General features: G+C 30.2%; 1 protein-coding gene across 1 annotated transcript; it reads left to right on the top strand.

Annotated features, from left to right (window-relative positions):
• Positions 1 to 6,559: 6,559 nt before the first annotated feature.
• Positions 6,560 to 9,175, top strand: NRP-A (N-rich protein). Its single transcript, NM_001249446.2, has 5 exons — positions 6,560 to 7,416; positions 7,613 to 7,713; positions 7,889 to 7,972; positions 8,266 to 8,376; positions 8,466 to 9,175. The coding sequence occupies exons 1-5, from the start codon at positions 6,678 to 6,680 to the stop codon at positions 8,535 to 8,537; spliced, it is 1,107 nt and encodes a 368-aa protein (NP_001236375.1). The 5' UTR covers positions 6,560 to 6,677; the 3' UTR covers positions 8,538 to 9,175.
• Positions 9,176 to 12,986: the final 3,811 nt, after the last annotated feature.

Below are 12,986 nucleotides of genomic sequence, written 5' to 3'. Positions count from 1 at the left end.
ATTAACTACAAACTAAAGTATCTAACAGTGAGAGGTGAAAACAGTTAAATAAAAGCATTAGGTCATTCTACTGAACCTACTTTGATGTTACTAAATATTTTTCTCTATTTAATGTTGTTTTCGTGTTCTTATGCTTAAAACAACTACCCAAACCAAGATCCCTCGAGTGAATGGGCCTAACTCTATTTAAACTTCGTCCTTGATCCCTCAACAAACTTAGTTTAAACGAATTGCATTAAGATTACATCATAATATAAACTAAATCACTGCACTTTGTCCCCAAACATACAGTTCTCTAGCCTTCTCTATCAAGTTCTAAGGTTTTAAAGCACTTCCCAGTACTAAAAATCCTAACTTTACATACAAATTGGTGATCAAGCCACAAGCATGCAAGAAATAAGTGCAGATAGAAGCAATGAACACATAAAAACAACTTTAAATAGATAGTGAGAGGATATTACATCAAATGTTCAGTAGAAATTCCCAACAAGAGGTCTAGCCTTCCATGGCAAGTTAGCAACTTTCAGCACAAAGGATGGGAATTAGAAGAGAAACTAAGATTACAAGTGATGTGGATGTCTCCTCCACCCCTAGAACCCTAAAATCACTCCTAAAACCTAAACTCTCTTGAAGGCAGGAGCTTCGCTCTGTTTTTCGTCTCTTTGTGGTGTCTCTTCATTTCCTCTCCTAGTACATCTCTTGTTTTATGCCAACTCCAGTGTTTTAAAGGCTCCTTGACGTTTCAGATTCTGAATGCTCGCTTAGTGCCATTTTCTCGCTAAGCGTGAGTTAGTGAATTCTCGATTAGCGAGCTGGGCGCGCTAAGCGCGAGAAGGGACAAGCGACTTGTTGGGCAAGCTTGCGGCGTGCTGGGCACAGGCATTTGTGACTAATCCTCTTCTAGGGTTTCCCCTCGCACTAAGCGAGTTGAGTGCCTTGCTTAGCAGATGTCACTCGCTAAGTGCATATGCCTCACTTAGCGAGACACTAGCTACTTCACCTTCTTTTCTTTTGGCCTGAAACTGAAGTTAATTCAACATTAATTCACAAAATGAGAGTATTTGCTGAGCAAAATCAAACTAATCATGAAAATATGTACAAATCATACAAAATGAACCATAAATTGAGGGAAAGATGCTAATTTCATATAACTATTCAATACAAAAGTTAGTCGTAAATGGCGACTAACAAGGACACTACAAAGGTCTTCTAATCTGGTTTCTACTGGCCCACTTTGTTCAAAGATGCTAATGAATATGTTCAGACGTGTGATAACTGTCAAAGAATAGGTGGAATCTCTAGAAGGAATGAAATGTCAATTCAAAGTATTTTGGAGATTAAGGCTTTTGATTGTTAGGGGATAGATTTCATTGGTTCATTGCCATCATCATATTCTAATTAATACATTATATTAGTTATGGGTTATATAACCAAGTAGGTGGAAGCAATAGTTTCTCACCATACAAATGCAAAAACTATTATCCACTTATTGAAGAAGAATATCTTTTCAAGGTTAGGCACACCAAGGGCACTGATTAGTGATGGCAAATCTCACTTCTATAATGTGCAACTCAAGAAAGTTTTCCAACACTACAGTGTTAGACATAAAGTGACCTAACCATATCATCCCCATACCAATGGGCAAGTTGATGTTTCTAATAGGGAAGTCAAGAAAATCCTAGAGAAAACAATTGTTCAATCAAGGAAGGATTGGTCTTAGAAGCTTGATGAAGCTTTATGGGCATATAAAACAACCTACGAAACTCCTACGGGACTCACACCTTTCCAATTGGTCTATGGTAAATCTTGCCATCTACCTATTGAATTGGAACATAAGGCCTACTAGGCATTGAAGTTCATGAATTTTGATCCAAAGACAGCTAGTGAACACAAAAAGCTCCAAGGCTCCAAGGCTTTGAAGCTAAGGGATTTGAGTGAAACAAGGAAGATGACCTTCTAATAATCTCAAGGAAGCGCAAAGTGGAGCAAGAATTACCTGTTGTTTAGAAGAAGTAGAAGCTTGATCAGCCAATCATCCCCTCTTCTTTTCCAAAGAAGAAAAAGACAAGAGTTGGATGCAACTCCATGCCTCCAAAGGAAACCATAAGGATACCATCATCTGATGGCTCTAGTTCGTCAGAAAGTGAGCTAACCTCAAGACGCACTCCACAACCATCCAGTCCACCACCAGTACAGTCCAAGAAGTCTATCTTCCCAATCAACACATCCAAGACCTAATACTTGGATCCACGTGGAAGCAGAACTGGAGACCATAGGTACAACAAACAGGAGAGGATATTGCTCGTAGCAAGTTCCCTACTATACATCCAAGGCTTATAATGAACATGTGTATGGATCCCTAGAAGATAAATTTTGGGTTATTTTGGGTTGTTTTATGAATTTCAATTATGTTCTTATTCTTTTATTCGTGAATTGACTGTGTTTGATGAACTAATTGATGTCCTGATACGAAATTGTTATGAAATTGATATGTTCTTGTGTTGAGGGTAAAACCTTGAAATTAGGAACTTGAGGTGTTAAATTGTAATGCAATGCATGAGTTGTTAAAATGAAAGTGTAGGGTTCCAAGTTAAGAACATGAGTTGTTAAATTGTAGTGCATTGTGTTAAACATGTTTGCAAAAAGTGTGAGGTCATAAATATTGTATAATTCATGAGTAGTGTGTAACGCCCTGAAATTTCGTTAACTGAAAATCAATGTTTAATGTATTTCTTGTGTTATTTGATTATTTGATTGATTTGGATGAGTTAGGGTTTTGTGTTAACTAGCTATGTGTCATTGCTTGATGTGGATGTTAGGTTATGTGAAATTTGATTGACCTATGTTGAAATTGTGAGTTTCAAGTTTTACCCAAACCTATTATAATAAAACTATAATCCCCAACTTGTTAATCTTGGATCGCCTTCAAATTTGGACTGTAGGTTTGCAACCTATGTTTGCGCGCTTTGACCGTTGAGATTTACAAATTAACACTTTTAGACATCTCCCTCAGCGAGACAAGCACGCTAAGCATAATTCCAACCCGAATTCTTAATTGTTTTTACTTTTTATTTTGTTTCTTTTTTTTTGTGTTTTTTTAAGAAAAAAAATAATTTTTTAAAAGATAATAAAATAATATAAATAAGAATAAATTAATTCTAAGTAGAATTTTAACATGTGTGTTTGCACATAATAACAAAAAAATATTTTCTTTTATGCCATTTTAAAGATTTTTATTAAAATATATAATATAAAAAATTATAATTTAATATAAATTTATATTTATATTTGTTCAAGTTATCATACAATTTTTTGATTGTCAATGACACTTAAAATTAACCCAATTGATCTTTAATTTAAATGGTTAAAATCAATTTTTTTTGTTTTCTTACTATGATTATAAAGATGTTGTGGATTTTCCTAAGCTTCAATTTTTGTTTCGTTGGATTCCTTGGCATGAAAATAATGAGATTAAATTATGATATAATTTTTAATTACCACGTAGGTACTTAAATAAATTGCAAACTTAAGGCACTTGAATATGTTGTAAATTTGTCTGAAGTTTAATTTTTGTATCATTGGAAGTTTTTTTTTCTCCTTATGTAAATTAATTTAAAAATGAGAAGTTAATCATTACTCTTAAAATAAATTTGAAAAAGGTAAAATGATTAAAAATAAATAAATTAATTAAAAACACAATGAATAAATAGTTACTACATCTCAGTTATACTATACATACAAATAAAACACTATGGTAACTAAGATGAGAGACGGAGAGACAAATATAATAAAACCAAAACGAAAACAAACGTACCAACAATAATAATTGAAACACAAAAAATGATGAAACTAATAATAATTTGAAAGATGTTATGCAGCGGACATGTCTTCTTCCATTTGAACCATTCTAGTGAGTTATTTATCATGCGCAACATCTACATCGGTTATTACAATATGTTGATCGGTTATTGGGGTTAATTAGGTTATCGGTTTGTTAAAAATATCTAAAATTTCTATTGGACAAAAATATTTCTCGTGGTTGAATTCTGTTAACACCTTTATCATTTTCAACGTTTTTTAACTTTGTTATTTCATATTCGATTAGTTTTTTGAATATTTTGTATGACCTGATTGTCAAAAGAACAATTATTCTGATCACTTGTGATTTCTGAATTTCATAAGGGGAAATCCCTAGAAGCATAATCTGCTTGATGATATTCTTAAGTGATTCGATGGGGCTTGATAACAATTTCTTATCTTCTTACATATATTATTTTCATTTTTATTTTTAATTTCTTTTTAAATATATTTTAAAATAAGTCATCAATAATTAAAAATAATTTTATATCACAATATGAAATATTTATCATAAGTATGAATTTCTTTATATTATAATTTTATAATAAAAATATTTATGCATTATAATTTTAATCATATAAAATAAATTATTATTCTGTTCAAATATACATATTAAAATAATACTTAGAATTAAAATGTTCTTATTTATATTATCTAATTTTATTATTTTGAATTAATTTTCTTTATTTATATTATTTATTTATCTTTTAAAAAATTATTTTTTTTCTTAAAAAACACAAGAAAAGAAACAAAAGAAAAAAAATAAAAACAATTAAAAAATCGAGTTGGGAAACCAGAATACTTAACTTCGTTTTGAATTTTAAAAAAAAAAAATCACCATCTAAATTTGTGTCCCCACTCTAAAATTAAATTTAGATTGTGAATAATAAAAATGTATCTTTGGATTAATAATAGACGTATACGTATGTTTATGTATATGTCTGTCGTATGTTTGTGTGAAAAAATCTTGGCAACTCCATTGTTGCAGCAACAAGCCAACAACATTGAAATTGGCATGGTGAAGAACAGCCAAGGCATTTTACTCAAGGTCGTCATCCTTTGGGACCTCGACAACAAGCCCCCTCGCATGTTCAGGCGGCACACCCTCTCCATTTCCATTTCTCCTTCATGACCACAACACCTCAATCCCTCCGATTTGTGTTGGCTTGTTGTGGCACACCTTGAACCTCAATGACTCTGGCATAAGAGAATCGCCACAAGCTGTGTGGCAATCCACTCGTTACACTCTGAACCAAAAAACCTGTTTTCATTTTCATTAAATGGTAATAAAAATGTATTTGGTTGAATTTTTTAAAACATTTATAATAAAAATATTTTCTCAAACCAACCAAAAAAATATTATTTTAGATAAAATAAAAATATGGTAACAAAAAATGTAATTTAAAGTAAATCTAAAAATATATTTCATTCTTTTCCTTCAACTGAAATTTCAGAAAATAAAAAGTCAAATTAAATATATTTTTAAAATTTTAATCTTTTAAAAATAAAAACAATTTTCAAAAAATGAAAAAAAAACATATAAACCAAATATATCCTTATCAAACAGATTCAACTAGCAAAAAATATGATTCAAAATCATTTGTAGAAATCAAAATCAAAATCTTAGCCGACACATATGCAGTTTATAAAATTGTCAACTCTAAATTCACAATTAAAACTAATTAAATTAATTATGATATAAATATTTTTTAAAAAATTAAAATTAAATTAAACAAGATATTTTGCTTAATTTAATTAATTTTAAAAATATTTATATCATAATTAATTTATTTACTTTTTAAATTGTGAATTTAAAGTTCACAGTTTTGTAAATTGCAATTATTTTCCAAAATTTTACGCATCAGATTGTTTTATACTAACATTTTTTAAAATAAAATAAAGTCGTAGTGGGACCTCAACTCAACTGCACCTTCTAGAAAAGGGTACAAAATCAAAGCATGGAAATTATCAAATTACCCCCTGGCTTGCCCCAGTACCAGTAGTCTCGTTCCACTTTCGGCCTCCCTCTTCCGTAGACGCGGTTTGCCACGTCAAGCGTTACCTTTTCTTTATTCATACTAATCGCCATGCGTTACTCCACCTAAGTAAAAAAAAAAAACGATAAATAATGAGATTACCTTTGAATATTTAATATTATATGAGATTATATTAAATATGGTATAGTATTATTTAATTGTTTTATAATAAATTAAATAAATTTTTATTTATTGTTTGAAAAAATGGAAGAATTATATTTTTTTCTAAAACAAGAAAGGAAGAATAATTTAACCTATTTAAATAGAACATAATATTAAACATTAGTTATCTCCATATTTCATTAAAATATTAAAAATAGAAAACAAACATATTTAATATCTTAATACTAATAAAAATAATAACTAAATTGATTAAATATAATGTGTATAACACTTTGATGTTCAAATTTTTATGAGTTAAAGAAATCTCAACACTATAAAGAATACACAATATTTTTACTCAATAATAATTAATTATAATAGAAGAACTTAAAAAAAATATTCTAACATTTAATATAATTTCCTTCCACCCACTTTCCTTACATCAAAAAATCAAGATGATGTTACGGGGAAGAATTCCAATTTCATCCTTTGACAATTACACGCGCAAAAAATAATGTCCTACCCCTTCATTAACTTACCAGGAAATTGCACACCCCTCATCTATCTTTATTTAATACTTGTCTTCTCTCTTTTCCAACCATCTCTTGCTGCTTCACTCTTCTTCAATTCATATCATATCAATTAGATTTAGAGCTAAACATAAAATTGTTTTCACATACCATGGACAACAACAATGACTTTTGGAAATTCAGTGACCAGTTGAGGCTTGAATCTGGTTTGGCCAATCTGTCTCTGAATGATTATTCCATTTGGAGCAACAGCTACAGCTCCAAGAGGCCTGATCAGAGGAGGAACTTTGATGTCAAGGGCAGTGATTTCAACAACAACAACAACTCATCAAAGGCTTTTGATGATGATTTCAATGATGGGTGGAAGATCACCAATTCCAATGGACCCCTTTTCTCTATGCCTCACAACAACAACAACAACACTCTTGAAGTTGGAGGCTTCAACAAGGGAGGAGGAATCTATTCCAACACCAACACCACCATTTCCTCCTACCATCCTAATAACCTTAACAACAACGCTTTTGGAGGCTTCAACAAGGGAATCTATTCCAACACCACATCCTCACCCTATCTTAACAACAACCACCACCACCTCGACGACAACAACAACCTCAACAGAAATAATCTCAAGGGCTACAAGACATATTTTAAGGGTGAAGATCAGTTTCACACACCCAAAAGTGCCAAGAAGAAGAACACCACCAACAACACCAACAACAAGAAGCATGGGGACAACACTAATAATAATGATGGCACAAAGACTGGTGCTGAGAAGAAATTCAAAACACTTCCACCATCAGAGTCTCTGCCTAAGAATGAAACCATTGGAGGCTACATCTTTGTTTGCAACAATGATACCATGGCAGAGAATCTCCAAAGACAGCTCTTTGGTGTGTCCCCTCTCCTTTTTTTTTTCTTCTTGTTTTGCTCTCTTTATCAAATCTTATTTTTCCTTTAATCTAATTCGCGGTTCTCTATATTTTCAATAACAATAAGTTGAATCCTTTGAGGAATTGATATGTCAAGAAATTCTTCCTTTCTAATTCTAAATTGATTTTGCTGACAGATGTTTCTTGTGCTTTGTAGGTCTGCCTCCACGATACAGAGATTCAGTAAGAACAATAACTCCAGGGTTGCCCATTTTTCTGTACAACTACTCCACTCACCAACTCCATGGTATCTTTGAGGTATGTGTGCGTATATTTTCTTTTTTTTAGTCTGTTGTTGCATCACTTTAATTTGATGAAAATGCTTTTGTTTTTGGACATCAAGCTATGGATTAGGCCATCTCTTTTACCTTTAGCAGCTATGGTCTAATTAAAGGCAATAATAATGATTAAATGTTTGGTGGGGTTTGTTCAGGCTGCAAGTTTTGGAGGATCCAATATTGATCCAACGGCTTGGGAGGACAAGAAGTGCCCTGGTGAATCTCGTTTCCCTGCTCAGGTATATATCATCTCATCTCCAATCAAATTAATTTTATTATATCTATGCACAAATTATGCTAATATTAATTTTATAAATTTAATTAAAATGTACTGATGCTGTAAAAGTAAAGTTTTATATTGTCCTTCAAAGTAAAGTTTTATATTGTCCTTCAGTCAATTGATATATCACATATCAATTGAATGATTTCTGATTAAATGGCAATATTGACGGTACATGATGATTAAACTCTAATTGTATTATTACTTGATTTTGTTATAAACTTATGAATTTTGCATACATGATGGTTACAGGTTCAAGTGATTACTAGGAAAGTTTGTGAGCCACTAGAGGAAGATTCCTTTAGACCAATTCTTCACCATTATGATGGCCCTAAGTTCCGTCTTGAACTGAGTGTGCCTGAGGTATGCATCAACTTGTGGAATATGTTACTGATCCTTATGGTAGATGATGTGGTCAACTAAATTGCGTCCTATTTTTTTTATTATTTCAGGCACTGTCTCTTCTGGATATTTTTGCAAACCAGAACAGTTTCGATGACATTTTCAAAGCCATTCCAGCATAGAAGGGTAGAAATTATACAAGAAGAGAGAAGTTACAAGGACAATGGATAATGAATGAATACTGTGGATTCATATTATTAGAGTGTCAGAAGATAATTAAGACAACGAATATTGAATTTCAGCCGTCATATATTTGTGTTATAATTACTACTATAATGTTATTTGTATAGAGGCTGTTATGCCTGGTTGCCCATTTTTTTCTTGTTATGGGTGTATATGAACATCACATAAAAGAATACAATAAGAAGGAACTAACTTTGTTCATGATTTTTTCTGCAAAATTACAAATTCAACGGAATGGCCTGCATTTTGTAGCTTTTAGTAATTGCTGGGATTGAACTCTAGGTGAAATAAATAGTGAGTGCGAGCCTGTGAGGCCCTGCTTTAAATGTTTTTCATTCAAAGGGGAGATTTGATTTATTGGTTCATTTTGGGGCATTAACATCTCTGCTTTAATCTTTGATATTTGCAAACTATGTTTGAGTTTTCGTTGGAAGATCTATTTATACATCATTAAAGGGTAATACTGATACATATGAGTATGGTTAATTTTAAGGGGACATATGATTTTCTGTAATGCCTCATATCAATTATACCACAATAAAAGGAATTCAGAGATTATACAATTAGAATAATTTTAGAAAAATAATTGATATTATTAATATTCACAACTTGTATCTACTTTTTATAATTTATCACCTAAATTTTTTATAATTAAATGTGTTTGATTTAAAATAATTACAGAAAATTTGACCCTTGGAGGTTACCTATTTCATAACAGTGAAGGTTACCTATTTATAATTGTTCCAAGTGAAGCATGTGGTTCGTCCGGTTCTTACACATTCAACTTGGAGTGTCAATTCAAATGTTGATGGTTTTGTGTATGGCTCAGTAGATAATAGGTAGAGGAGCAAATGAAATTTATTTCAAATGTGGGATAATTAGTTAGGCAAAGCTGCTACATCAGACAATGCCATTTGATAAGCTGGCGTTGCCTTAACACTAACAATTGCATAAACTAAAAGGAAGCATCTGGCTCTAATTTGACCAAAAAATTGGACCACAGTAACTAAACTATATATAAAACTTTCAGCATAAATAAACTAAGGATATTTTTACTCGAGGCTTTGTCTTCACTCTAATTCTTTGGTTATTGGTTATTTTTTACAAAATCGTTGATGAATAATGATTAACACTCACTTTATTACGCTTTATTGGGTAGAGGGAAGAGAATTGTGTAGAGGGAAGAGAATAGAGCAGAGGGAAATAGAAAAAAAAAAAAAAAAAAAAGAAATATAGTAAAAAGAAAATTGAATGTTGGGTTGTTCGGTTAAAAAGAAATATATGAAAAACAGAGTGAAAACAAAAATATAGTAAAGATATGAAATTACTTATTTATCCTTTAAAAAAATAGAAACATGAATATTGGAACGAGATTTGTGATAAACAACATTCAAAAGAAGGGCAATCCGGTGTAGTCTTAATTGATCATGTGACTTGTTAAAAGATGTGACAATAACCTTATGTTATTATTAAGCACTGATAAATTAATAAGATAATCTTGTGTGCTAAACACTTTTGTTTTGCTCAAATAAATTATAAGCTATTGAAAAGATTAGTTAAATACAATTATTGTATAATACTACTTCTCTTTAGTTAATTATTTAATGAATTAATTTTCTTAATTATTTTTTATTTAATACTTAAATTCCTTTGATCAACACTAAAAACAATAAGATATTTTAAAATTAGAAATATTTTATCAATTAATTTTTTTAATATTTTTCAAAAATTAAAAGTTTCAAACACATGAAAGTTATAGTTTAATTTATTCTTCTATTAAAAAAATACTTAAATGTTTTAATTTTTTTGCGTTTAGCTTGTATTTTCAGTTACATATGGAATAATGTGAGAAATAATTACTTTTAAATTTTAAATTTAAACTTTATTTTGATCCAATTATTTGTTTTTTCAGTTTTCCTTTTCTTAAGCAACTTTTTTCAGTTTTCCTAACTACTAACATTTAACTCATTTTTTAATTCTAATTCCAATGGTTTATTCAAATAAACCATTATTTTTAGAGAATTCAAGTAAACCGTAAACTATTAAAGAGTGGTATTTGAAGAAAAATTGTGATTATTAGCGGTGGCGTGAAGGTAATGAGAATAGACTCTACTTGACTTTGCTCATTTTAAGGTCACCAACTCATCCATTAAGGTGGGTTTTGGACTTTTGGTAATCTAAAATCTCAACCGAAGGCCAAGACAAACATACTGTTGGTTAATTGGTTGGTATTTAATTATGAATATGAATATGAATGAACAATATAGAAGTTTGGTGGATATAAAATATGGGATAAATCATCACTAAACATGTGGATTAATTAAAATAGGATTATTCTAGTTTAATTAGAGATTTTATGTATGACTTTAAGATATGTAACTACATTAAATATTTAAAAGAAGAATTTTGTTATTAATAATGATTTTATTCTACTTGAATATGATTGTCTTTAGTGAAAAATACATGTAATCTAAATCAAAAACAAATATAGAATGAAACATTTTTTATCTTCTTATTATTTATTTTGATATTATATATAATAAAATTTTAAATAAAAAAATAAATATAATTAATCTTTAAAATATAAAGTAATTTGTTTATTTTATAGGTAATATGACTAATAAAAAATATTTACTTCTATATTATAAATTAAATAAGCAACTTAAAAGACTAAGATTCTCATTTTTTTCTACTCTTTAAATAAATGTTTTCAATATTTTCACTCTTCTCTTGTTTGAATGTGCATTTCATTGCATTATATTTTAGAATTATTCAACATTATGTTATCTAATTATTACATCAGTTTAATTTCAATCAACTGTAAAAAAATTATTTTGTCGGTCAATCATAATTCATAATGAGTATATTAAAAGATATTAATGGTAAGGTTTAATAAATTTATCATATATTATAGTTTGTCGCTGGATAATAGTTTTTATTCTATTTTTTAAAGGTATATCTAAAATTATTGTACATGATTAGTTTACAATCTAATTTTCAGATAAATTTATTATCCATGATAATTATGATTGAGTGACAAATTAACCGTGTAATAATGATCATGTAAGAATTTCTTAACATTGTCATTAGATATGACAAAATAAACTATTTGGGCCAACCTCATTCATGTTGTAGGCTATAATGGATTCGACTAAAAAAATTGACTTTTAATTATGGCCTAAAAAATAAAATCCAAGCCCTAATAAAGCTCAATTTTTATGGACTTTTCATGAATTTTTATGGACAGAGTTTGGGTATTGCTAGGGACACCCAGCAACATTGCTGGTGCACCCAACAATTTTTTATAATTCCCAAAATATCCCTGACTGTGTTTTTTTCTACAAAAAACTGATTTATTTCGTTTTTGTTTACATTGTTGCTTTCTTTGTTTCTCTGTGGTAGTGTTGTGCGGTATTTGGAGCTTTGAGAGAGTTTGGGGTGTGGTGAAGTTAGAGATCTCTCCTTTGGTGTTATTTTTCGACCAAGGTACGTATTTTATAGCTTTTGTGGGTATGGTTTTTTTTTGGGTAAGGGAATGTCGGAATACACTGTCACGGAAGAACTTCTTCCGCGAGATTGCACAAAAGAACCTTCTTCCGCAATTGAAATTAACAACTGCGGAAGAAGCTTCTTCCGTGCAATCCTGCTGAAGAACTTCTTCCGAGAGAGTGCACGGAAGAACCTTCTTCTAGGCATCCCTGCGGAAGAACCTTCTTCCGTGCATCCCTGCGGAAGAACTTCTTCTGTAGGATTGCACGAAAGAAGGTGAACCTTCTTCCACAATTGTTATTTTCAATTGCAGAAGAAGGTTCTTCCATGAGTTAATTTGTTTTTTGGTTTTTTTAATTTTTAGATTATTTTGTATATGTCTATGTTATATTGGTTAATTCTATTTGTAATGTATGTCAAACATAAAATACGTAAGATATTATTATATTAGTTGGTTGAAGTGTTGATTTTTTTGCCTTAGGTTGAACTATTTTTTGGTGATATGAACTATGTAGTTATAATGTTGAAATTAGGTAATTAAAAGTTGAATTTGTTTTTTGTTAAATTATTGATGTAGATAAAATATTTGTATTAGGTTGTTAAATCTTGAATTAGTCGATATTCATAGTTTGAAGTAATTATTTAGTCAATTTATTTAGGTTGTTGTATTGTTCAAATTATTTAGTTGAATGTTGAATTAGGTGATAGTTATAGTTTGAATTAAGATGGATGAAGATCAATGGGCGTATGACAATACGATGTCTGAAGAAGTTGATATGGATTTTGAAGATGAACAATAGTGTGGTGTGAATGAAGGACATGTTGATTGTTCAGACGCTTTTAATACTTCTCAAGTAATCATGTTGACTAGTTTCAGTTGTTTGGTTTAATGTATGATT

The sequence above is a fragment of the Glycine max genome, chromosome 20 (genome assembly GCF_000004515.6).
Source record: "Glycine max cultivar Williams 82 chromosome 20, Glycine_max_v4.0, whole genome shotgun sequence".
Classification (NCBI taxonomy): domain Eukaryota; kingdom Viridiplantae; phylum Streptophyta; class Magnoliopsida; order Fabales; family Fabaceae; genus Glycine; species Glycine max.
This window is presented reverse-complemented; position numbering and strand designations above follow the sequence as displayed.

What these genes read in the sequence shown, in the direction of transcription:
- NRP-A (NM_001249446.2), top strand. Translation starts at nt 6,678, where the DNA reads ATGGACAACAACAATGACTTTTGGAAATTCAGTGACCAGTTGAGGCTT. An exon ending in AACTCCATGGTATCTTTGAG is followed by an intron (nt 7,714 to 7,888) that starts GTATGTGTGCGT and finishes GGGTTTGTTCAG; the next exon opens with GCTGCAAGTTTTGGAGGATC. An exon ending in TTGAACTGAGTGTGCCTGAG is followed by an intron (nt 8,377 to 8,465) that starts GTATGCATCAAC and finishes TTATTATTTCAG; the next exon opens with GCACTGTCTCTTCTGGATAT.